The sequence below is a fragment of the Hydra vulgaris genome, chromosome 01 (assembly GCF_038396675.1).
Source record: "Hydra vulgaris chromosome 01, alternate assembly HydraT2T_AEP".
NCBI lineage: Eukaryota > Metazoa > Cnidaria > Hydrozoa > Anthoathecata > Hydridae > Hydra > Hydra vulgaris.
The window spans coordinates 45,917,501-45,941,261 of record NC_088920.1 but is presented as its reverse complement, the minus strand read 5'-3'; the positions used below and the strand labels follow the sequence as shown (position 1 = coordinate 45,941,261).

Here is a 23,761-nt window from a genome sequence, read left to right as displayed (position 1 = left end):
GAAAAACTTTAATGGAGTACGCAGGGTTATCAGGGTACCATATTTTACCAGGGTTTTCTTGGTGATACAGTAACAAAATCCAAGCTATAGAAACAGACAAAAACAAGATTAACAGGTGACAACTAAAAAATGAGACTGGATTTAAAGACGCATATCTCTTTTAAGAAGTAAGATAAAACAAAAAGGAAAAATGTTCTAGAAAGTATTTTTGTTCAAGTTTTTAAATATATAATCAGTTGTTCTCAATTAAACCATTTCTTCTGACTTTATCAACTAGGCCTGGTATAGACTGAGCTAGGCTCCGTATGAGCTCAATATCAATTTTATTAAGGCAATACTTGATTCTAGAACGTAATTTTTTAAGATTTTCTGCATGCCAATTATTCTTGTAGACAAAGCCTTTCAAAATACTCCAAAAATTTTCGATAGGACAACATTCTGGCAAGTTTACAGGGTTATCCGCTTTCTCAACATAATGCACGTTTTCCTTGTTTAGGTACATGATTACTGTTTTTGCATAGTGAGATGATGCTAAATCTGGCCAGAATACATATGCACCATCTGAATGATACTTATTGATGAATAGAATAAGTCTCTTCCTAATACATTTGTTTAAATAGATTTTTTGATTTACAGTCAGTCCACTTGGTACAAAATGAGGTTGAGAAATTCCGTTTTCAGAAAAAACAATCCATAGAAGTAATTTCTTTTGAAACTTTTGTTTTGTTTGGCATTTAATTGTAGATGGAGTAGATTTTACATTACTAGTATAAAGTATATCATTTCCATTGATACTGGAGTGATTTAACGTGAAACAAGACTCATCGTCAATGATTGGTTTGCGATTGGTTTGAATTTCTGACACAATCGACTGCACTTAGTTCTAGCTGCTGCTTTTTGCTGTCAGAGTGTTTTTGAATTGTCATTTTTTTTCTTGATGTAATATTTGTTCTTTTTTTTAATGTTTTACTAATGTGTTGCTGAGTACAGTTAAACTTTTTAGCTGCCTGTCATTGAGAAACTCCGTCTTTATGGTCAAACATGAGTTTCAGCCTTTCAATGTTTGTCCTGGTCATTTTTTTAGCTTTTACTCCACTTCCTTGAACTCTTTGGTACCCAGATTCACTTTCAGCACGTTTTATTATCTTGTAGATAGTACTTTTAGGTATATTCTCAATTTTAATGTGGTCATAAGTGAACTTTTTACCAGCATTTTTGTAATTTAAATAAAATTCATACACATGTTTTCTAATCTCTTCTTGTTTTGAATTTATTTTTTTATTCATTTTTCTATAAAAAATAAAAAAACACATAAAATATTTAAAAACTAGAATAAAAATACCTTCTAAAACAGTTTTCCTATTTTTAAAATCTTATTCCTTTAAGAAGATATGTGTCTTTAAATCTAGTCTCATTTTTTAGTTGTCACCCGTTACACCTGAAAAAACTTTCAATTTTTTTAAAGAATCAGGAGAAAGAAAAAGGACTTTAGGGCACATTGACTTAAAGATAGCAATTAAGGGAAAGAAGTGTTCCCAGAGGACCTTTGATGAGTTATATAGCTTGGATATTATTAGCTGAGCTCCATACCTTTTGGAATAAAGTTTAGATTCTTGCCTAGAAGGTAATTATGCATTAATTTAAGAACCAGGAAACAAGACCATTACTGTTACCTAAGAAGGTCTTAAGGAACCATAAGAACTGCCTTGATATGTTAGCCAATAAACTGATTGCAACTTTAATTAAGCTGATTACTAAAGTTGGAGGTTCCAGTAAACTGCCAGTTTTATAGAGATTTCTGGTAAAGGATTATTTTTATCTATTACATTAATCAATTTTTGAACAAACAATAACTACCTACATGCGGTAGTGATGTAGTGGTAGAAAGCTTGCCTCATAAGTAAGTAGTTCCAAGCTTGATCCCTACCATGTCCCTGTTAGCACTGCGCTCAATTTGTTTCTTTGTGCATCGGCTTTGTTTGTCAAGGTTTGTGTTTTGGAAAGAGTTGAGAGAGGGTTGTAATCTCCTCAACTTTAGATACCTTGGAGAGCCTGGGGAGATAAATAACATTTAAAAAAAAATCTTTAACCTAATTTTTTAAGTGGCTAATCACATCCTGGTCCATTGGTTGGAGCTTTTAGGTAGTTTTTGATGGTAAAAAGATCATTTCTATTGATACAAGATTACCAATGGTTGGATGAGCTGAATAAATATCAACTAAGGCAATTTTTTGTCAGTGCATTGTATTTTATATTACCAGTTTTTTTATTCAACTTTTGCCTTGTTGCAATTTTCGCCATGTATTAAACTTTGAGTCAAAAAAGTATTTAGTCTGTACACTAGGGTATGGTGTACATGCGGTATACACTCTGTACACTAGGGTGCAGTGAATTTTAATTTTTTTTTAGAATTCATTTAGCCTGGGTGTGCAAAAATTGTCCATTCATTTCTGAAATACTCTGGAAATACTTTTTCAGAGTATTTAAGAAATGAATGGATATAAATAATTTTATTGTTTTTATAAATTTATTTAAGAAATTTATAAAAACAATAAAATTATTTATATTGTTTTTTTACCATTATTTCAATATGTTCTATTCTGTAAGAGTTTGTTCCATTCAAGTTGAAATATGACAAAGAAATAAATAAAATAATAGGCCATGTTTAATTATCTTTTATATTAAATGACTTCTTTGAAAATTTTTTAATCTAATAGTTTCTATTTCAATGTTATACATATAAAAAATTCAAAATATCTGAACAAATTTGGCAAAAGAGGGCAAAAAATTGGTTCAATTTAACCAAGTTTGAGTTATTTGAGGGTTAACTTAATCAGAGGACTTTATTAATAATTAGACGATTTCATGGAACCAAAGAAAATAGGTTGAGATAATAGTTGATGTTTGGCTTTATGGGATTTAACTGTAATATGTGTTTTTTAGTTCCTAATTTACAATATTTCTAAGACCTAATACCAGCTCATGAAGATAAAGCAGTTTATAAGATCTTCATTATTTTGAGAGCAGGGGGGACTTATTATCTACTTGGTGCTCCAGAATTTATTTTGGAACAGGACTTTTAAGATAGATTTGAAGGTGTAGAGTTGGTTTGACTCTCGAGAATCTTGATTGTAAGCTAAGTATTCTACTGTTAGTCTGATAATATGCATTAAATGTAAATAATATTTCGGTTCTAGCATAGAACAGTTTAGTTCCAGGCTATTTATACTTATATAGTAAATTTAGGTAAAAGAAGGATATTGGGATTGGGAAGGGATATTTAGGATTGGGTAGAATTACACATGATGCCACATGCAAGCATCAACCCATGTTGATGCTTGCATGTGACATCATCTATTTGAAGTGATTATAAAACATTTTTGAATTTGTATAAGTATGAAACAGACCATAAAATGTTTTAAATCAATCTTAAAATATGAAAATAAAACATTATAAAAGGTTTAATTTGACATTTTAATGGTGATGTTAGTGATTTTAATGATGTTTGATAAAAATGTCAAACACTTGTCATATAACTCAACTTAAATGTGACATTGCTAAAAAATGTACTGGTTTTTGACTGCATTGAAATAAATGGATTAAAGTCATTATAAAAATGAATAGCAAAAAATATTATTTTAAAAAAAAATGACAATAGTTACAATAGTTGTAATGAAAATTGTTTTTAAGATTTATAGAATATTATTGGACATTAATAATGTTTCATTATAAATTTTATTTAAAACAAAATATAAATGTGTTATGGCAGTTGTATCTCTTTGCACAAAAATCTGCATTTCTTAATAAATGATTGAACTTGATTTTTTGGTCTAAATTTAAAAATTATTTGGTGTATGGTAATTCAATAGAGACTGGAACTCAATTTAATCAACACATTTCCTATCAAATATGTGAAATATATGTCTGTAGCATGATCAGTTATCCAAATCTTCAGATTCAAACTCCACATAAGCAGATGTGTGATAAGCAGTAAGATTTTTAAATTTTGAAAAAAATTGTGTCCATTAGTGTAAGGAAAAATGTTTTTTTCTTGTAAATCAATGCTATACTTTGAAATAATATATATTTAACCATCATTTTAGCCTTTAAATTTGGTAAAATATGAAAAAATTTTGTGTTTGTTAATTCATTTAGTAATGACAGAGGTTTTTTTTTTGTAAAACTTGTCATGTTGATCCTTCGTTAGACTTTCTAAAAGTAATATTGTGAGGCTTATTTTTAAATGGAATTATATTTATTTCAGTAGTTAAACATATTTTTCTCAAAAACTTTTGAAGTCTTGAAACATGTTTTCATATTTTCTTTCTAATGTTTTTAGGGTGTGTATATGTTTTTTTGATTGTGGCATCTGTCATTAATGTTTTGTAAAAGTTATTAACAAGAAGTCTGAGTCTTTTTATGACATCAGTCTCTGGAATCTTTTGGTATCTTAGAATCTTTCTTAATTAATTTAGATTGAAATCTTTTTTTTATAATTCTAATTTAATAATCTAAATATAAATGCTTTATTTATTCATTAGATTTTGACATACAACTTTTTACACGAATATGAGTTATTCAAAAGTTGAGAATTTTGAAAATAAAAATCCTAATATTTCTTATCTACATTAGTGATCTTTTTGGCATTTTTAACATTAACCTGGTTTTCTTTTCTTTTTTTTTTGTTTCATTATGTTTTGAAGTTAATTACTAAAAACATTTTTAATTGCTATATTATATTTATATTCCTTTTTGACTGTGAATTCAAATAACTTAATTTAATTATCTAATTATTTTAAATTTTTCTAAAGTGTAATTTGATTTAGAAGGCTACCTCAGGTCTCAATTTTGCATATTGCAAATAAAGTCCTAAATGCCAAAAAAAAATTTTTATAAGTTGTCATGTGGAGTTTTAAAAAGAAACGAAATTTTACAAATAAGTTTAAAAAATAATTTTGATACAATCTACCATTCATATATCTAATAATGTTAACATTGTATATGAAATATATAAAATATGAATATGTATATAATAGGTAATAATGATAAATAGATAATTATTTAATACATTTACTTAAATTTTTTTTTTTACAAATCTCTTTCAAATCTATAATAAAATACCATGATTTGTATTAACATATGATTATGGTTTTGTAAAAAAAAAGTATACAAATATTTTTTATATAGGTATTTTTTTATATAATTTTTTTTTAGGTGATTGTACTGTATGCACTGGTGGTTTTTATTGTCCCATTAAAGGTACTGTTGATCCAGTACCTTGTGAAGCTGGTTATTTTTCACCTCCTGGTGCATCAAATTGTACTAGTTGTCAAGTGGGATATTACTGTATGTTAAATACTACAAGTTATGAGTTGATGAGTACGCAATTTATATGTCCTGCTGGAATGTACTGTCCTAGTGGGTTGTCATATCAACCATTTCCTTCGAGCAACCCTTGTTTGGCGGGTTATTATTGTGTGCAAGGAGACAAAGTTAATATTAATTTTTTTTTTTCCCGGAAGAAATTTAATCAGAACAAATTTTTCCATTATTATTTATAGAAAATAAAAAGCAATTAAATTACCATTAAAATATAATTTATAATGATTTACTTAATTTAAATATACTACTACTCTTTAAAAACCTTCATTAAAAGCCTTTTACTTCTACACATAAGCATCTTAAAGTTTCATGACTTTTTGATAGTATTTTGTCTGATGTTGATCAAAAAATCTCATTTTTCTTTTTTTATCAACCAAAGACTCTGAACTTATGCAAAGTTTTTTCTACTTATGATTTCAGTTTGTTCGCAGGCTCTTGAACAGGAGATCCATCTTTTGCAAACTACAATCTACAGACTACTTTTATGATGATCTGATAAAAAGGGTGTATGGAAGCAAAAAAAGATATTTTTCTATTAAGATGCTTTTTAATGGCAGTGGTCATTTATACTTCAATAGCCATACTTAGAATGCATCTATTATTTGCGGCAGTTGTATCTGAGCAAGTTCCAATAATGTTTTGTTCAACATTGGTGCAAAAGATTAATGCGTTTGTTGCTCTTGATTTAAAGTTTTAAATTTCAAGAATTTTCCTTGTAGACATGTATGGGTGTTTCCTAAAAGAATAACAAGTCTGTCAGACAATGTGTCATGTTGCATAATACTTCTTTTTATTTTTATTTCGTATAAGTTCATTCAATAGTTCATCTACTCAAAGTTCTTTCTTTCTTTAACACTCCAGCTTTTGCAATCATAGTCCCAAGAAGTAGAGTTAGTTGATTGCTTGTAATATTATAACAATCTACTACTTGATTATCATTGAAAATGTGTCGAGGTGTTGTTACAGAAGATATTTTAGAGTTACATCTTTTAGATCTTGTGCACTGGGAAGATTGAAATCTGAACTTTTTGCATGTGTTTTTTTTTTAGAATTTACATTTTTCTTTTTTTAATATTCAAGGTTAACAGTTTGGTTATCAATCTTTGTTTTTACTTTTTACATTGTCATTCTGAATTTGAAACTATTTCTTCCTAATGTTTTTTCTGTAGACTAAAGGAATGTAAATTTTTCTGTATACTTTTTTTTTGTCGCTATCATTAAGCACATTTTTAGTTAATGGAAAAGAAGTCAATAACTTTCTTCTTGCTGCAGAACAACAGCCACCTTTTTAAACTGTTTTAACAGCATTAAGTGCTTTATTTTGGTAACGGTGTTTGGTAGAAAAAAGTTTCAAAAGCAAGAAGTTATACTGAGCTCAACTTGTTTCAGCCCAAAGGAAGAGTGTTGTAACCACAGAAAGAGGGCTGTAATCAGAACTAAAAAGTAGCCTAGTAACTAAAAATAGTAACATTTAAAAGGAAAAAAAAGTATTTTCACATCTTTTATTTGAATGGATAATGCTATTTCATTTAGAGATTTTCTTTCAGAATAATTTTTCAATGAGCATCTCTTGTAAAAATGCATAACTTTGTTTTGAGCATTCTTTCTTGTCATAACTTCCAGTGGAAGTTTGTCATAAAATATAAAAACTGAAGAAAAGTGTTATTACTTTGGACATTTTGTTAAAGGTGAATTGGATGTGTGTAAAAAATAATCACTGTTTATAAATTTGAAAAGGTTCAAAGAGGTTACAGAAGCCACTATAAAGTTCTGGAAGTTTCTTCAACATTTTAAAAAGTGCTTTAGAAGGTTCCAGAACATTCTGGAAGTTATCATAGCACTACAGAAGTTACCAGAGTACTTGAGAAGGTACCAGAATTCTGAAATCTGAACAATTCCAAAATTCTAAAAAATTCCAAAACATTATGGGAATTAGAATATTCTGAATTATAACATTAAATTCAACTATTTTTAGAAATTACTTGTCTCAGAAAATACTCGTTTGTGTAAAAACCTTTTTTTATTGAAACAATACAGTTTTGAGTGAGTTATGTTTTGTTAATTAGGTGTGAAATGCATAAACTTCTGTGAGAGAGGAATAGATTGATCTTAGTGACTATTGATTACTTGTATGCAGTATTTTGTATGCAGTATGTACAAAAGTGTGTAATAACCTAGTAATCAATTTAGATTTAACATAATCAGTTATAATAAATTTAAAAAATTAATTTTATATAAAATTTAACTTTTGAAGAAAAATGTTATATCAAAAAGTTTGAAGAAACTTTTGATATACATGCTTTCTAAATAAAAATATTCAAATTTTATATATAAGTTTAAACAGTTTAAATTTATTTTATATTAGGTAAATACAGTTTAAATTTACTTTATATTAGGTAAATACAGTTTAATTTTATTTTATATTAGGTAAATACAGTTTAAACTAAGTTTACACTAAGTAACATTTGTTTTATATTAGGTAAATACAGTTTAAACTAAGTTTACACTAAGTAACATTTGTTTTATATTAGGTAAATACAGTTTAAACTAAGTTTACACTTAGCAACATTTGAAAGACCATAGTTATAATTCAATAATTTTATATTTAGTATTTTATATACTATATATTTTATATACTATATATTTTATATACTTCTATTTTTTTAGACTATTCATTTTTTAAGTTTTGTCAAATTTTTTAAAATATTTTCTAAAATACTTTTGAAAATTATTAAGTTATAAAAGTTATAAATTTTAAAAGTTAAGGAAAAGTACAGTGGCCTAACATGTTACTAGCAAGTTAAGGAAAAGTACAGTGGCCTAACATGTTACCAGCAACAACAGAAGGAAGACAATTATATTTTTAGTTATTACTTTATTACTAATATTAATGTTACTTTTTAAAAACTAAAATAATATTTGTAATGTGTTTTGGTTAACATTTTTTATTTTTTTATTTATTAAATAAGTACTAGTTAAATATTTTTTATTGTTGTTGTTTATTGTTATTGTTGCCTAGTATCCTAGTCCTCAAAAATGCCCCAATGGCACATTCAGTTCATTTACTAATCTAAAAGATATTAGTGAGTGTCAGCCATGTTTACCTGGTTACTACTGCGAATCAGAAGGTCAAACTCAACCAACTGCTCCATGTTTGCCAGGTTACTACTGTCCGGTTCGCACATCATTTAGGTATGCTTATCCATGTCCAGTTGGTTTTTATAGGAATGCTTCAGCTGCTTTATCTAGCATGGACTGTAGCAGTTGTTTTGCTGGAATGTATTGTGACATAGAAGGATTAGCATTTCCGAAATTGTGTCCACAGGTTTGCTTGTTTTTGAAAGTTGTTTTTATTTACTGATATATTTTCAAGGTAATGTTAAATTTTCTTTTGTATTCTATTAGGGAAACTTTTGTCCTTCAAAATCAACTATTCCACAGCCATGCCCTGCTGGTTACTATGGAAATGTAACTGGTTTAAAAAGAAGTAAAGATTGCACACCATGTGAACCAGGTTTATATTGTGCTGGTCCTGGACAAAAGAAGCCAACAGGTGAATGTGATCCTGGCTATTATTGTATTGGAGCTGCTACTGTTTCAGTAAGTTATATTTAAAATATATTTATTTAATTTGTAAATAAAAGCAAATAAAATGTAACACACTGTCAAAATCAATATTAAAGCTTTGGGAGATCTTTTATCTTCAACTTTAAATCAAGTATATAATTTTTTGAACTGTGCAGCTGTAAGTATTTTTTAGTGCAGGTGAGAGTATTTAAAGTCAAATAGTGTTTTAGAATTTAATGATTTTAAATTTAATTAATACTATTCAACAATTTAGGCCCCCCCTGGAGACATTACAGGTGGGCTTTGTCCAAAAGGAGGATTTTGTCCCCAAGGTGCAACATATCCACAAGCTTGTCCAATTGGTTTGTATAACAGTGATAGTGGAGCTAAATCAGCTAATGATTGCTTGCCTTGTACCTATGGGTTTGTTCTTTGTTTTTTTTCTTTCTTCCAGTTTTCTTTGATTTGTTTTTTATTTTATTTATTAACTTTTTTTTAGATTTTATTGTGCTGGTACTTTTATGAACGGCCCTACTGGTCCATGTAATCCAGGATTTTACTGTAATGGCAGTGCTACAAATCCAAACCAATATCCAACTCCTGCTGGATACTATACATTAAAACAAGCATCTTTTCCTGTTCCGTGTGATCGTGGTTATTATCAATCTTCTGATCGCGCCTCAAGTTGTAATTTATGTAGTAAAGGTTCTTTTTGTAACAGAACTGGGTTAAGTATTCCTGAGAACTGTTTAGTAGGTCATTACTGTCCAGATGGAACTAAAGACCCATATCCATGTCCTAAAGGAACATTTAATCCTGAATTATCAAAAGTAAATGAAACAGATTGTAATCCATGTCCCGCTGGAAAGTATTGTAGTTCTACAGGTTTGACTGCACCAACTGGTGATTGTCTTTCTGGTTATTATTGTTTGCTTGGATCACCAGAACCTAATCCTGCGTTTAACACTTCTAATCCTGTAACAATTTTATCTTTTGTAAAATAATTATAATTTTTTATTCTTAAAATACTTTGTTTTTTATTATTTTTACATTGTTAACTTTTTTTATGTCTTTATTGCTATTGATTATATTATTATTGATATTATAAAATGACAATGTGTAATGTTTGTTATTATTATTACTACTAATAATATTTGTTATTATTAATATTATGTCATAATAAATATTATCATTTATTAATTTTTCAAAGTTCAAACACCATCAGATTTTTGTTAGTACTGTTCTCAACTTATTTCTTGGCACAACATTTTTGATTATCAAAGTTCATGTTTCAAAGTGATATTGCTAAAAGATTTGTATCAAAATATTTTAAAAAGTGTCCTATATTGTTATGCTTGCATATTTATATTGGTACTGTCCAAATATATTTTGCACACTCAAAGTTTAAAAAGCTGAAAAACCTTCATTTGATGTAACATTAACTCACTTTCATGTTCTAAGTTGATATATGTACTGAAGCCCTCACTGCTACCTAAATCAGTATGATGTTAGATTGCTGAACTAAATGCAATTTTACATTTGTCTGTGTGTGTGTGTGTGTGTGTATATATATGTGTGTATATATATATATATATATATATATATATATATATATATATATATATATATATATATATATATATATATATATATATATATATATGTATATATATATATGTATATATATATATTTATATATATATATATATATATATATATATATATATGTATATATATATATATATACATATATGTATATATATATATATATATCACACTATATGTATATAAAAATATATGTTCATGATTATTATTTTACCATTATCATTATGTTTTACATATTTATTATTACATTATACATAATTATTGATCTTTTTTTTAATTTTTATCTCATTCACTAGTTTTGGTTTATAAAAACATTTTTATCTAGGGAAACATTTCCAACTTTATAAACGATGGAAAATTATATGGAGGCATTTGTCCTCCAGGTTATTACTGTGAATCTGGTACTAAACAACCTTTTCAGTTTCCGTGTCCAATAGGAACTTATAATCCAATAATTGGAGCCACTAACAGCTCATTTTGCTTGCCATGCCCAGGAGGAAAGTATTGTGAAACACCAGGTTTGTCTGTCCCTACAGGCAATTGTTATTCAGGTTATTATTGTAATGAAGGAGCTAAACAAGGAGGACCATTAGACAATGTTCAGGGAAATATATGTCCAGTGGGATTTTATTGCCCATCTGGGGTGAATACACCATTACCATGCCTTCCTGGGACTTACAGGTATTCTAAATATTTTAAAAATATCAAATATAAATAATATTTAATATATAATGTTATTATAAAAGTTTTATATAAACTTTATAGTTATATATCAACTAAAAATTTTTTTTAACTTAGAAATTTTATATAGTTTTAAAAGACCCATTGTATAGGTAAAAATGAACCCATTTATAATGTAAGTTTTTTATACTGCCGATTAGTGGCAGCTAACATGGTGTAGATTAGTGTAGCATTATGTTGGAAGCAAAATGTAATAGGTTTTTTTTTTCAAACTCTTTGATCAATTTTTTTTAAATTAGTTTTAGTAGTAGTATTTTAATCCTAATTAGAAATTTTTTAAATTGCAAACTAAGTTGTGTACCAAATAACAAGTGAAAAAAACTTATAGTTTAAGAACTCTCATGATTACTGCAGTAATAGGTACATATGTATGTATTTAAGTAATAAAAGATTTGCCACAACACCATCAGCAAACACTTGATATTGTAACGGGTCGTGCAAATCAAAAGCAAGAAGCAGAAAGACTACAAAGAGGTGTTAATATTCTAATAGCAACTCCAGGGTGTTAGATTATTTTCAGGGTGCTTGTTAGATCATTTGCAGGGTGCTTGTTAGATCATTTGCAGGTTTATTTTTTGAAGAACTACGAAATTTTTTATATTAGTGTCACCTGTTTTTAATTTGAATACTATTATTATAAATAAAGTTGTTAAAGCGAAGTAAAAAACAAAACAAGGCCGAGAAGGCCACTACAGATGAGGAGGCTACTTAATAGTGGTTATAACCCTCTCTCAACTCTATAACTCCGAAACACGAACCTTGACGAACAAGGCTGCTGCGCGGAGAAACAAGTTGGGCGCAGTACTACCAGGGACGTGGTGGAGATTGAACACGGAACCTCTGGCTTATGAAGCAAAAGCTTTACCACTACACCACTACCGCATACACATAAAAATATAATATAATTTGTTATTTACATATAGTATAATATAAATATAATATAATTTGTTATACACATAAAAATGTAATATAATTTGTTATTTCGTTTAGTTTAGTTTAGTAATAAAGCTGTGACAATAAAAATACAGTAAGTCTATGTACTTGTTCCAATACAATATATCTCCTTTAAAGTAAGGAGCCTATACAGCCATACCATATTCATATGTGGACAGACAATTGTAGTATTAAGAACCTTTAACATCTTTTTATCAATATAACTAAAGGTTTGCATTAGCATACTAAAACGTGTTCAATTTGTGTTATAATTTGTTTTATAAGATTGTTTTATACTGACACTTGGCTTATATATACATATGGCTAAATTTGTTATATTTACTTTAAAGCGATGTATAAAAAAATATGATATTATATTATAAAATATGATAATTTTGTATAATATAGAGTGCTTTAGAGTATAAAATAGAACATCTGTAAAATATGTACACAAGTTTGTAATCTTAAAAATGGAAAAAATGTTTTTATTAAGCTCTTATTTTTATTAGCAATATCACACAGCTTGCGCAATGTCTCAGTTGTCCTCAACGATACTTCTGCAACAACAGAGTGTATCCAGAAATATGTCCACCTGGTTATTTTTGCAAACTAAACACATCATTTGAAACAAAAACACCATGCCCACCTGGAACATATAATACTGTTGTAAGTTTTTATCAAGTTATAATTTAAAAAGAAATAAAATAATTATATAAATTAGTTAGTTGTATAAATTAAAATAATTATACATATTATTAAGTTAGTTATATAAATTATATAAATTAAAATAATTATATAAATTATTAAGTTAGTTATATAAATTATATAAATTATATAAATTAAAGTAATTATATAAATTATTAAGTTAGTTATATAAATTATATAAACTATATAGATTAAAATAATTTAAGTCCTTAAATTAATAAAATCAGTAATGATGAATATATTTGTATTGTGTTAATTACATTTAATTATATATTGATAATATATTAATGTTAATATATTATTAGTATAAATCAAATTAAAAGTCAAAATTTTTAAAATTAATCAAACTGTTAACAAGATATTATATCAAGATGGTTTCTGTATAGAAGATAAAACTGGAATGTTGCAACAAAGCAATAGAATAAATAGACAAAATTTCTAGCTCATCTTGTACTTTTGTTTAAAAAAAAAACATGGTAACAAATAAAGATATAATAATATATATATATAAATAAAAATATATAACTATATAAATTTATATAACTATACTGTTGTTCTTACTAAGTTAAAGTTTATTGTTAGTTTTCAGCTTTCGTGAAATTTTAGTCTTTTTCATATATAATTTTTCTGAAAAAAAAAAAAAGTTCTCAACAATTGATTCCGATGGGGCTGTATCATAAGACATTAGTCTTCTGCCATCTTTTGAAAATTTTCTTTCTTTAAATTTTTATGCATAACAAAACATAAAATTTATATAAAATTTACAAAATAAAATTTTAAATTTATAAATAAAATTACAAAAAATTAAATATTGAATGTGTAAGTACTTGACTGAAGTATAACCACTTTTAATGTTGGTCTAATTCCAACCACATAAAAACTATAAAATTTTGCGCTCAATGAGGATCAGGTCAAAATTTTGGGAAAATGCCTAAATTTTTTTCAGTATTTTAAACTAAATTTATATTGATTGCCAAATTTTATTTCTTAATGTTGTAAAAATTATAACCATGTTAAATTTATAGCCCCTTATATTTTGCCATATAATTCTCCAATTTGAAGAGTCATGCTATCTTACAATCAACAATGATCTAGAAATTTTGAGAACAGCTTTCATTATTAAGCTTTTAACATTGTTAATTAATTAACATAATTATTGTTAATTAACATAATTATTGTTTCACATTAATTGTTTAATGTTAGACATTTTTCATACCATGATAAATTTTTATACCATTGTTGGGTTGATACATTTTTTCAGACCATAGTTGGGTCGATAGGTTCTGCTTGATAAAATACTTAGTTCTTTAGAGTTGTTTACTAAAAAATAACAATTAAAGAAAAATATCGAGTTGTAATAATATATTGATTTTCTATTAAAAATTAAATATCTTTAAGAAATTAACTGATAAATATATAAGAAATCAATAGAAGTACAACTTACTTTTGAGTAAAATGTACTGCTAATTTTATAAAAATCTGCATAATTAAGTAACAAACACACTTTTTATGTAAAAAAATCATTCTAAAAAGAAGAAAATGGCTGAATAAAATAATAAAGTGAAAATGGCTGAGTGTCAAAAATCATTTTTATCTAGTAGGTTTATTACTTGTTATATTAATAAAAATGATAAAAATTTCTATTACATTTATTATAATTATTATTGCTAGTTTTAATCTTGTTGTAGTATTATTATTATAGTTATATAATTTTTATATAATTGTTATATAATTGTTTACATAGGGAGGTTTAGCAAGCATTGCTGAATGCAGTGCATGTCCTCCAGGAAAATTTTGTGGTGAATATGCCGTAACTGACTTTACAACAAGGAACAATTCTGGTTTCTGTAAAGCTGGATATTATTGCAGAAGTGGTGTTAACTCAAGCCAGCCTCATCCTCCTTTATCAACTGGGGTTGGTAATATATGTCCTGCTGGGTACTACTGTAAAGAAGGCACTAGTGATTATACGGCAACACCTTGCCCACCTGGAAAATATTCTGCTGTCTCTGGATTAACTAAAGTGGAAGATTGCACAGATTGTGATAATGGTTATTATTGTAATGGAACAGGATTAACTGTTCCATCAGGTATCTAGGATATTTAGTCATACAACACATTTACAAGAGTTTTTATATAATATAAATGTTAGTATGGACAAATTAGTATTAGCATATTATAAACAATGATAACTTATATATAAAATAATATCAACATTTGTAAAATAATAATTACTTTAATACTTAATGTACAACTATAATTGGTTAAGTTTGTTCATAATCAGTTAAACTATATACTTTATATAACAATTATTTAAAGGTCTATGTGATCCAGGATTTTACTGTTACAGAGGATCTGTATCTAAAAACAATCCTATTGATGATGGAGTAAGTGGACCATGCCCTGTTGGCCATTATTGTACTGCAGGAACATCAACTCCGATGGGGTGTTCTTCTGGAACTTACATGCCTATAACAGGATCATCAAAATGTTGGTCATGTCCTGCTGGGTATTATTGTTCTTCAAATATATCAAATTATATTGGCTATGAATGTCCTATGGGTTATTATTGCCCCAACGGAACAAATTATGCCAAACAGTACTCTTGTCCATTGGGCACTTTTAGAAATGCAACTCTTGGAAAATCAGTATCAGACTGTTTTCTATGCCCTCCAGGTTATTATTGTGCTAGTAATGGACTTTTTCAACCTTCAGGACTATGTGATGATGGATTTTATTGTGTTGGTGGTGCTACCATTTCTAATCCAATTTTTAGTTATAACTACAATACTAGTTTAAATTTTGTTTGTCCTTCCAATATGACAGGTAATAATTTTATTTTATTTATTAAAATTTACTTTTTAAGTTATATTTTATTTTGTATTTTATATGTTAATTAAGTTAGTACTTTAACTAATAATTTAAAAATAATCAACAAAAAATGAAAAAAATTAAATCAAATGCTAACAGTTTTTAATTGGATAGTTTTGAAATTTTCACTCAATCAGCTGTTACAACCCTCAATCAGCTGTTGCAATCCTCAATCAGCTGTTACAACCCTCAATCAGCTGTTACAACCCTCAATTCTCTCTGTTGTTATAGCTCTTTTTTTACGACTGTTTTTATAATCTTTTGTCGTTGTTTTTTTTTAAACTTAATATACTTGTAAATTTTTTACCTTCAAATATTATATTGTAATTTTTAATTGCTTTGAAATTAATGCACTCTTTGTGTCAACACAAAAATAGGTTTAAATATTTTACAATGCATTGTGGGATAGTCTAACAGAGCCTCAAAAATGTTATAAAATTGTGGGCTAATAAAATGTATTCTTAGTAAACTATTGTACAACATTGTAATGCTTTTATTGTACAATTGTTCAACATTGTTTGAATAGTATTTTATAAATTAGTTACAAATTATTTGTAGTTGTAATTTATTAAAGATACGACAGATTACAATAGTAAGTAATTAAGTACAATGATTATAGGCCTAAAAATTGTATGTCTCAAAGGTAAATACAGTGAAATAAAAAAATAAAAGGCGAAAAATAAAAAAATAAAAATCCAGCAGCATGTTTTTTATTTGATAAAAACAATTTTTAAAAAGGAATTATTTTTGAAAATTTGGATTAAAAAAATGAAGTTTTAAAAAATATAAAGAAATACTTTTCAAAAACTTGAGTTTGATAAAATGTATATCAAATCATTTGTTAAAAAAGTTGTTTGAGATAACAAGAACAAATTGACTGGGAACATAAAATTTTGTTTGAGATATTAAGAGAATTATTGAGAGAATTTAGGGCCAATCATAAACAAAGTACATAATCAATAAGGGACTGGGAAAGAGCATAATCAAATGGTACTGGAAAAAAAAGTTGAAAAAAAGTTGAAAATGCGCAAAAGCTTGAAGTATTAAGTATTTAAGATATTAAAAGTTAATTGTAATAATGGTTACAAATCACTGAGCCATAAAGACAGTCAGGTTTGAATTCTCACCGCCTCTAGTTTTTTTTTTCCTTTTTTTTTTTTAGTTTGTGTATGTGTTTTTTAAGTGCAAAGTAAATCTAAAGTCTATTAGAAAAGTTTGTTTATAAGTTAAAAGTAAGTTAAAAAGTTAAAAAGTATAAAGTATAAAAGACTAAAAATTTAGCCTTAAAAATAATGAGATCCGCCATTTTTGGCTTTTTTAAAACAATTTTGAAAAATTATAAGAGAAAGAGAAAAATTAGAGCTGGGGAGAAATTCAACTTGGCGATTTTATGGCGCACTGTGAAATTAAAGAAAATTTAATTATATTAAATTTAAATGTGTTTAATATTATTTTCAAAATCTTTTGACAAAAAATAGAAAAGAGAGTTTAGTTACCACTTTTTAAATCCATCATGGATTTTTTAAATATTTTTTATTTACAATTTTTGTAATAGTAATATTTACACAAATCTTTTGATAAGGTTCATTTGACCATTTCAAAATCATTTCAAAATAAGTTTTTTGATAGACTGATTTTAATTTACCAATTTAATTAAATTAAAAATTAATAAAAAGGTAAGTTAATAATTTTGCTAAAGTAAAATTTATGTTATTTATTTTTAATTCAAATTAAAAATTATAAAAAGAATTTATATACTAACAAAAAAAGTTATTGACCCATTTTCCATTTTTAAATGTTAGCAGCTTTTTGCAAATTTTTCATAACAACAGAAAAAGTTTTAGATTTTATTTAAAGTGTTTATGTTTACGACTCTTTTTGATTGTGGTTAAGCAATATTATTTTTTTTTTTTTTAGTTTTTAACTACCCTAAAACTTATAATCAAGGTTACCATAGTTACCATATAATCCTAACAATCAAATAACTTATTGCACAGTTAAATTTACTATATTTAATATTGAAGTTTAAATGCTTAGCAAATGTTTCTAAATAAAATAAAAATGTTTTTCTGTTATTTTAATAAGTTTATCTATTCATTTAGGTGACGTATGCCAGCCTGGTTTTTTTTGCCCAAAAGGATCAGCATTTCCACAAATATGCCCTGGAGGATTTTACTGTTCTGGGAAACAGAATTTTAATTACACTGGTCCATGTGAAGCAGGATACTTTTGCATTAATGGATCATCAACTTCTCGTCCTGTAAATCTTATATCAGGAAATATCTGCCCACAAGGTTTTTATTGCCCACAACAAACTCAGGTGCCTGTGCCATGTCCTGCTGGAACATACTCTAATTCTACTGGTATTTTCTGTTATTATTAGTTTACATATAGTGCTATTTAATGCCAATTTTATTCTTCTTTTATTTGAACACTAGGAACTTCTATACTTATATTACTTATATTACTTCTATACAAAATTACTTATTGACTATTGTGTAATGCTTCGAGCATATGTTTTTATAAAATGTTTTTGTAAAATGTTAGGTATTTTTTAAATAAGAATTTTTTTTTGATAAAAAATTTACATTAAATAAGGCTAACTCTCTAACAGGGTGTTAGGGACAGCCTCATTTTATGTAAATTTTTAGGGACTTCAGTCTTCTTTTTCTGGTAAGTAAACATTTTATTTAAATCAATTTCAGGGTATAAGAAAGTAGAAGATTGTTTGTTATGTCAAGCTGGTCATTATTGCCAAGGGGTTGGAAATACAAAGCCTACTGGCCCATGTGATGCAGGATTTTATTGTCCAATTGGTCAATCGGAACCTAACCCTATACTTTATGCATGTATCCCAGGTTATTATTGCACAAAAGGATCTTCGGAACCAAAATTATGTAATCCTGGTACATGGACAAATCTTTCTCAACAATCACAGTGTCAAATATGTCTTGAGGGTTATTATTGCAGTCTTGAAGATGCCAAAAAATCACCAATTACTGATTATTCTTTATACCCTTGTCCCCAAGGGTTTTATTGTCCTAATGGCACTACATTTGCTACCCAATATGGTTGTCCCAATGGCACATATGGTAATCAAGAAAAGTTTACTCAATCTAGTCAATGTTTATCTTGCCCTCCTGGGAAATACTGTTTAGGTATGTTTAATTTGTTTAGGTATGTTTAATTTGTTTAGGTATGTTTAATTTGTGTAGGTATGTTTAATTTGTTTAGGTATGTTTAATTTGTTTAGGTATGTTTAATTTGTTTTGTCTCATAAAAGTAGTTAAGAGAATAAAAACTGCATAAAAATATTTTTGCAAACATACAACATATGTTATGTAATGTTACCACCATAACATCAAAATAGTTGGTATTCTTACATTAATAGTTAGTTATTATAGTAAATATGAGACTTGTATTAAAATAAACTAATCTTTAAACTAAAAAAAAAGTCATCTCAAATTTTAAAACAATCTTTAATTTTTTACTTGATTATGACTTGATTTCATAGGTTCTTCATCTTCTTGGACAGGAAATTGCACCAGTGGTTACTATTGTATAGGTGGTTCATCGGCTTCTATTCCAACAAAATCTTTTGGCAGTATTTGTCCTGCAGGTTTTTACTGTCCGGAGGGCACCTCATCTCCACTTCCTTGTCCTGTTGGTACATTCAATAATATGACAGGTCTCAGCTCTTTAAATCAATGTCAACAATGCTTGTGTGGAATGTATTGCATGAGTCCTGGAATTGTTTATCCTAGTGGTTTTTGTGATGCTTCTTTTTTTTGCACGCTGGCTGCAACTGATAGTAAATCAAGTAATTTATCAACTGGTGGATACTGCACTTTAGGACATTACTGTCCAAAGGGTACATGTGCACCTTTGCCATGCAAAGTAAAACTATATTATATAACTACAACTTATATAAATATATTTAAAAAACTATGTTATCTTTTAAATATATATAAAATATATATGTTTATATATATATATATATATATATATATATATATATATATATATATATATATATATATATATATATATAAAATATATATATAAAATATATATATATATATATATATATATAAAAATCTAACTTTTTTAAAATATGTATACTATACATATTTTTAAAAAGTTAGATTTTTAAATAAAGAATATTTTACCAATAAATTTTATTATAAGGAAATCTTATGTTAAAAAATTAGCATAAGATCCTTATGTGTTTCCGTAATTGTTCCTGTTATTTGAAGAAAATGATTAGTAGAAAATTGAAATTTACTGTAGGTTACATCAGCAGATAACATTATCTACTATGATGTTAATAAAAGGTAGCCCTAACCTGCGTTTTGTGGTTTTAATGAATGATGGCTTTTCATTAAGTAATTTTAACAGCATTTATATTTTAGTGTGACGAATTTTCATATATAAAAATTTATTATCAATCGTTATAAGGATGTAATTGCCAGTTGTCAATAGTTGTCAAGATGGGTGGAGAGGTTTTGGTCTGTAGTATCTCTAAAATAAGCCAGTCACAACTGAAAACAATTGGTCTAAAGGGAATATTAGACTTTTGAATTTTGGGAAGACCATAAAACACTGCATTTGATAGGTTATTTTTGGACATAGAAGTTTTAATGTTTTTTTATCTATCATGGAAAAAACAACCTTGAGAAAAATATGGCTCTAGCCATACTTTTTTTTGGGTCTTCTGAGAGTGCTTTGTATGTGCATTTATCTGGTATTATAAAAATAGTTAATAAATTTTTTTTTCAGTTTTATCTAAGGTTAAAAATCACATCCTTTGTCTTTTTATGGTGATCACTATAAAACAACAGTATATATGTATGTATGTATGTATGTATGTATGTATGTATGTATATATGAAAATTTTCAATTATTCTATATTCATTCTTTTCACTATCATTCCATATTATTTCTTAAAAACATATGGTATACAAGTTTGAGTGTGGTTACTTTTTGGCTATTAGCATTAAAGTTTTATTTACTGCAGTACAAAACTGGCATTAGTTGTGGGGTAAAGTATAAATGGTAACAAGATTTATCTAAAAGATAAAATTATCTAAAAACTAATTGTTGTTGCAAAGTACCAATAATAATGGGTGCCTATCACTACACAAATTACGTTTATACAAACACACTAACATTTTATTTCCTTTTTCTTATGCCCCACACCATTTTAAATTTGTTTTTTTTGGGAATTGATTTTTATTATATATGATTTGTTTTGGTGTGTAATACTTGTTTTATATTTTTGTTCATCTGTACTTTATGATGAATTTTGTGTTGTATTCATTATATTGTTTATGTGCTTTGTCTATTTTTATATTTGCCATCAATCTTTTTTTTATATTTGTCATTAATTTAGTGTAATCAGTGCTGCTTTTCTATTATTCGTTATTTTTTATTAGTCATGACAATTGTCTTCATTATAATAAGCAGTAAATGATTAAGATGTTTACTGTTTGTCTGTGATCATTCAATAAATTAATATGCAAATAAATTAATATGCAAAAATTTTTAACGAATTAAAAAACCTTTTTTGATAAGTTTTGTTTTTATCTTTATAATTATTATGAAAAATGAATAAAAATTAGATTAATATAAACTTAAAAAACAAGTTAATAAAACTTCACAAAATAATTTTTTAAGTTTTATTTTGCAATTTTGTAAAGGATGGTACTTATATGCCAAATGTTCTTGCAAGTAGTTGTTGGTCCTGTCCTGCAGGTTCTTACTGTGTTGGTGATCATATTTTACCTACTCCATGTCCAGCTGGGTTTTACTGCCCTAATGGTACAGGTTATGATTGGAAACCATGTCCAGCTGGGACATTCAGTAGTCAAGTAGGATTGCAAAATATATCTTGTAAGAAATTTGTTATATTTGTTTTGTAAAGTTTATTTGAAAAACAACCTAAAAAATGATTGTTTAATAATAGTAATTGCATAAATAATTGGTCAATTTAGCAATTTAGCAAATAATGCATTTATTAAACAATTAAACAATTAATTTTTGATAATGATAAACATTTTTTAATTATGATAAGTTATTCTTAAACATGATAGATTTAAATTTAATTAATCTTGTAAGAAAATAAAATCATAACAATAAAATTTTATTAATTCATATTTCTTTTAATATTTTTTATCATTAAACATTTATATTTATTATTGTTAAACATCTTTACTTATCAAACTTATGATAAATTTTTTTTGATAAATTTGTAGATTGTCAGCCATGTACAGGAGGAATGTACTGTCCATACCCCAATGCTACATCACCTGCTGGAGTTTGTGCAGCTGGCTATTATTGCAGTTATGGTTCTGACACTGATAAACCAGAGAAAAATTATAACGGAGTGGCAGGACCATGTACTCCAGGTCATTACTGCCCAATAAATACTACAACTCCATATTTATGTCCTAGAGGGCGATATGGAAATTTGACTCACCTAACTAAAGCAGCAGATTGCACTCTTTGTGAACCTGGTTTTTACTGTGGTAGTGATGGGTTAGTGAACGTTTCTGGACTTTGTGATGAGGGATTTTTTTGTTTATACGGCTCAGATGTAAAAAACCCTTTCACAACAACTCCAGCAGGAGGACCTTGTCCAATTGGTCATTTTTGCCCTTTAGGCACTTCGTATCCGCTGCCATGTTCAAAAGGCACATATAACAACAAGACAGGACAAAGCAAATGTGAAGATTGTTGCGGTGGATATTATTGTATTGAAAACTCAACATCTTGTAACTTGGAATGCCCTGCTGGGTACTATTGTCCAAATGGAACTGGGGACCCCTATAAATATCCATGTCCACCAGGTACCTATAATAATTTAACTCGAAAATTTAGTATAAATGATTGTTTGCCATGTGATCCTGGAAAATACTGTCCCAATTATGGATTAGTCAATTCTTTTGATGATTGTGCAGAAGGTTGGTATTGTCGAAAAGCTTCAACGTCACCAAAGCCCATTGATTTTAACGGATCTTGTTTGTGTTCTAACCAATCAACTGGTGGAATGTGCAGACCGGGACAATTTTGTAAAAAAGGTTCTGCAGAACCAGCTCATTGTTTGCCAGGTATTTTAAACTTATTTTTTTACTTGTATTAAAATTTTTAAAATGGTATTTTTTGATTTTTTATAATCAAAAAAAAGTTATCAATGATTTTAAAATTTATTTTTAACTGTTGATTATTATGAGAACTCATAATTATTAGCTTATAATTAATAAAATAATATTATGAAAATTAAACGATGTTGGGTTAAATAAAACTTCCATTACTTCTAAAATGTATAGTTTATGAAATAATAGCAAAGTGGCATTAGCTGATGTTAACTTAATTTTGATTTAATTAATAAAGAAATCTCAATGACCAGAGTTAATAATAACCTGATTAAAAATGTGTAACAACCTTTAAATAAAAACTCTTTTTTTTTGTTTGTAACTGATTAAATAAATAGTTTGCTAAATTAAAGTATAAATCAGATGAGCTGTAATCCTTGATATACTCAATGTTTTGTAGTTCCAACAAGAGTCACATCGTGACAAAATTTTACCTTGCTGTTCAAATAAGATTAATCAAATAAGTTAGATATTATGCTACAAATACCATAATTAAATAAATTATAATAAATTTGATATTATGCTAGAGATTTTTAAATAAAAAAAGAAAAGTTAAAGGAAGTTAAAAAATATTTTTTTAGTTACTGAAATACCTTTTTATTTAAAAAAAAGAATTTGTGTAAATTTTTTTTACCATGTGTTAGTTTATTGTTTCAAAAGGTAAAATGCTTTGACATTTGAATTTAAATATTAAGAAATTTGGATTATTTGTTTTTTTATTCACGCTGTATGGAGAAAAACCTACTGGTGTAGAGCATGAGCACAAATTCTGCTATTAACAGCTAAGGCTTATAATGTTGGCT

The 23,761-nt window shown here is 27.1% G+C and overlaps 1 protein-coding gene across 1 annotated transcript in view; it reads left to right on the top strand.

Annotated features, from left to right (window-relative positions):
- The window catches only part of LOC100200478 (uncharacterized), a 157,007-nt gene that overhangs the window by 61,189 nt on the left and 72,057 nt on the right, over window positions 1–23,761 (top strand). Inside the window, exons 41-54 of the mRNA XM_065788338.1 lie at window positions 5,215–5,492; window positions 8,402–8,707; window positions 8,788–8,982; window positions 9,224–9,372; window positions 9,449–9,926; window positions 10,880–11,235; window positions 12,738–12,894; window positions 14,678–15,023; window positions 15,253–15,759; window positions 17,907–18,167; window positions 18,510–18,962; window positions 19,319–19,701; window positions 21,504–21,696; window positions 22,059–22,913. Coding sequence (XP_065644410.1) covers window positions 5,215–5,492; window positions 8,402–8,707; window positions 8,788–8,982; window positions 9,224–9,372; window positions 9,449–9,926; window positions 10,880–11,235; window positions 12,738–12,894; window positions 14,678–15,023; window positions 15,253–15,759; window positions 17,907–18,167; window positions 18,510–18,962; window positions 19,319–19,701; window positions 21,504–21,696; window positions 22,059–22,913 — 4,917 coding nt within the window. The remainder of the gene's footprint in view (window positions 1–5,214; window positions 5,493–8,401; window positions 8,708–8,787; window positions 8,983–9,223; window positions 9,373–9,448; window positions 9,927–10,879; window positions 11,236–12,737; window positions 12,895–14,677; window positions 15,024–15,252; window positions 15,760–17,906; window positions 18,168–18,509; window positions 18,963–19,318; window positions 19,702–21,503; window positions 21,697–22,058; window positions 22,914–23,761) is intronic.